This window comes from Arachis ipaensis, chromosome B2, assembly GCF_059453495.1.
Source record: "Arachis ipaensis isolate K30076 ecotype BB chromosome B2, ASM5945349v1, whole genome shotgun sequence".
NCBI lineage: Eukaryota > Viridiplantae > Streptophyta > Magnoliopsida > Fabales > Fabaceae > Arachis > Arachis ipaensis.
The window spans coordinates 24,178,132-24,181,376 of NC_142437.1; the positions used below are offsets into that span (position 1 = coordinate 24,178,132).

The 3,245-nt window shown below is 37.2% G+C and overlaps 1 protein-coding gene across 1 annotated transcript; it reads left to right on the forward strand.

Annotated features, from left to right (window-relative positions):
* The first annotated feature begins 1,685 nt into the window (after positions 1-1,685).
* Positions 1,686-2,543, forward strand: LOC148573321 (uncharacterized). Its single transcript, XM_088505732.1, has one exon. It carries the CDS (start codon positions 1,686-1,688, stop codon positions 2,541-2,543), a length of 858 nt encoding a protein of 285 aa, XP_088361858.1.
* Positions 2,544-3,245: the final 702 nt, after the last annotated feature.

Genomic DNA, 3,245 nt, shown 5'->3' on the forward strand with positions numbered 1-3,245 from the left:
CGGTCAATCTTAGTCCTTTCATCAAAGATTGGATTAGCAGCTATATGGAGAGCGGATTGATTGTCACAGTACATAACAATAGGATGAGAGAAAGGTATTCTAAATTATTTCAAGAAGTAAGAGAGCCACACTCCCTCACGAGTGGCAACAGTCGTGGCTTTGTACTCAGCTTTAGTTGAGGAGCGAGTGATAAACCCTAATTTTGTTGTTTATCTTGTGTTGTATTCAGGGGATTTTATCAACTTATCTTACATTTATTCAATGAAATAGCATGCTTTTGTAATTCTCCCTAATTTTGTGCTTAAGAGTGAAAACATGCTTTTTAGGCCTTAAAATAGCTAAATTTAATTCACTTTAATTCCATTCGACGCCTTGATATGTTTGTTGAGTGATTCCAGGTTCATAAGGCAAGGATTGGATGGAAGACGTGACGAGAAAAGCATGCAAAGTGGAGAATTCATGAAGAAATGAGCATTTGAAGGATCCATGGCCACGCGCACGCGTCATCTGCTCATACGCGTGAGGAAAAAATCTGCCAGCCACGCGCACGCATCACCCACGCGTACGCGTGAGGAGGAAATTTGCCAGCGACGCGCACGCGTCGTCCACGCGCACGCATGACGCTGGTCACGTGACCTCATAAAGGTGAAAACACTGGGGGCGATTTCTGACCTTTCCAGGCCCAAATCCAACTCATTTCTGAGGCTATTTGATGCAAAATTCAAGATTGGACAAAGGGAGTAGCAATTAAGTAGTGTAGGAAGCATGCTTTAGGTTAGTTCTAGAGAGAGAAACTCCCTCTTCTCTCTAGAAATTAGGGTTCTTAGTTTATTTTCATCTTAGATTTTGCTTTAATTACCTTAGTTCCTCTTGTTAATTTCTCTTTTATGCCTATTTTTATGTTATGAACACTCTTGTCAATTTCAATTTTCTTTAATGCAATTTGAGGTATTTCATGTTAATGTTGCTTTCCTTAGTTGTTATTGTTGATTTTTTGCATTGTGTAATACCCTATCACACAGAGCCTTATGCTTAAGTCGTAAAGTAGAGGTGGCAAGATATTACGACCTCTAAAAGAAAAGGATATGTACATAAATATAGTGGATGAAATCATATCAAGGAGCCTTGAAGAATAAGCTAAAAAAAAATGATAAACAGAAAATCGTGTCACACTCGCATGGATATTCGTAGAACGGACAAGTAAGATCAAAAGAAAACTGAAAACATATGTATATATCAGAGTTCCAAAACTCAGATAGCAAGCTCCAGACTCGACCTGCGAAGCTAAGGTCGGCCAGAGTATATAATTATATATATTTATATACAACCCAAAATAAAACCCAAATTACAAAATAAACACATGTATCTCCAAGTCAACCTCTAGGAGGGACAAAACACAAAATGTACATGCAGAGATTCTATATATATATATACCTAAAACAAAATATGACAGTCCAAAAGATAGTTCTTCGCTTGTAAGGAGGAGCAGTTCATTCCTGTAGAGCCTGAGGGATGAACTGATTATGCTTCTGGGCATATTCTGGGTGTGTGTATGTGCTATTAGGATATCTGATTGATATATGTGACATAAATGTTCATGAGCATGCATTTGGAACTTGAAGCATTAGACTTGCGATATTGAGACTGATCAACTTGATATCACTTGTTTGGTGTGAAGGGACCAAATGTCGTCTCGCGGATCCGAACAAGGTATTCGGAGAGAAAATCTCGTGGTTGAACCGATGCAAGGACGTCGAGATGGAAACTCTAGTGCTAGTACAAGTAACGTAAGTCGATATTATAGGTCTATGACCCTTACTGACTTCCTCAAGAGTGGTCCACCTCGGTTTAACGAAAACGCCAATGCCCTGGAGGCTGACCAGTGGTTTCGAGAAGTGGAGAGATTTTTGTACACTCAGCACGTTCCTAAAGTACAGTCAGTGGAGATAGTGACTCATATGTTGGAGGGAGATGCTCAGAATTGGTGGCATGAGTTGTGTCATACCTTACAGGTGGAGTTAACGGATGTCCCTTGGAATAGATTCAAGATAGAGTTTTACGGGAGATATTTCTTGCATGCGTTTCGCACTACAAAGGAGTTGGAGTTAATGCAGCTGAAGCAAAAGGATATGTCTATCGCTGACTATATCCGTGAATTCGACAACCTGTGCCATTTCTCAAAAGCTTGTCAAGGAAATCCAGCCGATTATGAGGAATGGAAGTGTGCTCAGCATGAGAAAAGACTAAGGAGAGATATCTTTAATTACGTGTATGCACAAAAGCTAACAAATTTTACTAAGTTGGTTAAGAAGAGCCAGCTCGCAAAGGATTGCTCCATGAAGTGGGCGCTGCTACAAGAAGACTTTGGTGAGACTGCTCCAGAGGAGCCGCACAGGGCCGGACTGGGAATGTGTTTTCGATGTGGAGCACCGGGACACATGTCTAGGGATTGTCCACGTGGGAGAGCCGCAGATGCGAGTTGGCCACAACAGGATCGAGGTAAGTATGATACCGGATGCGTAGGACAGATTTGTTCTGTGTAGAGCTAGGATCCCGCTTTCGTTTAGGTTACATAACCAAGTTGGAAAATTTAAGACTGGAAAGAGTGGACGTAGTTTTGGACTTAGATACGGACCAGGAGTTTAGGCCGATAGGAATATCTCTTTGGTAATCGAAATTTTTGAGGGCGAAAATTTTTGTAAGGTAGGTAGAATGTAGCGACCCTCAATTTTAAAAAAATATAAATAAGTTATAATTTATTTTATAAAATTAGAGTTCCTTATTTCTAGAAAATTATTTTACTATCAGTAATTGAACTAATTTTATAACAATTTGACTTCAATCAAATTCATATTCTTTTATATATATATATATATATATATATATATATATATATATATATATTATGATGAAATATTTTATATAATTAAAACTATAATTCTAGTAATTTATAAGTAATGAAACTTATATGTATATCTTAATTTGAGTAATTAATATTTTAATTTAAAAATAGAGTTTATTTAATAATATTATTATCGAGTTCGATATTTCTCAATATGAATAAATATCGGTACTCTTTGATGAGCTTAGCTTTGCTAATGCTTCACTAAATATCTTTTATCCTTAAGTTACTAATATCTTTTATTCTTAGCTTTGCTATTATTATTATTATTATTATTATTATTATTATTATTAATCATAAAGCATGGAAACAAAAGGCGGCTTCGATTATGCATTACGTTGCA

What these genes read in the sequence shown, in the direction of transcription:
- LOC148573321 (XM_088505732.1), top strand. Translation starts at nt 1,686, where the DNA reads ATGTCGTCTCGCGGATCCGAACAAGGTATTCGGAGAGAAAATCTCGTG.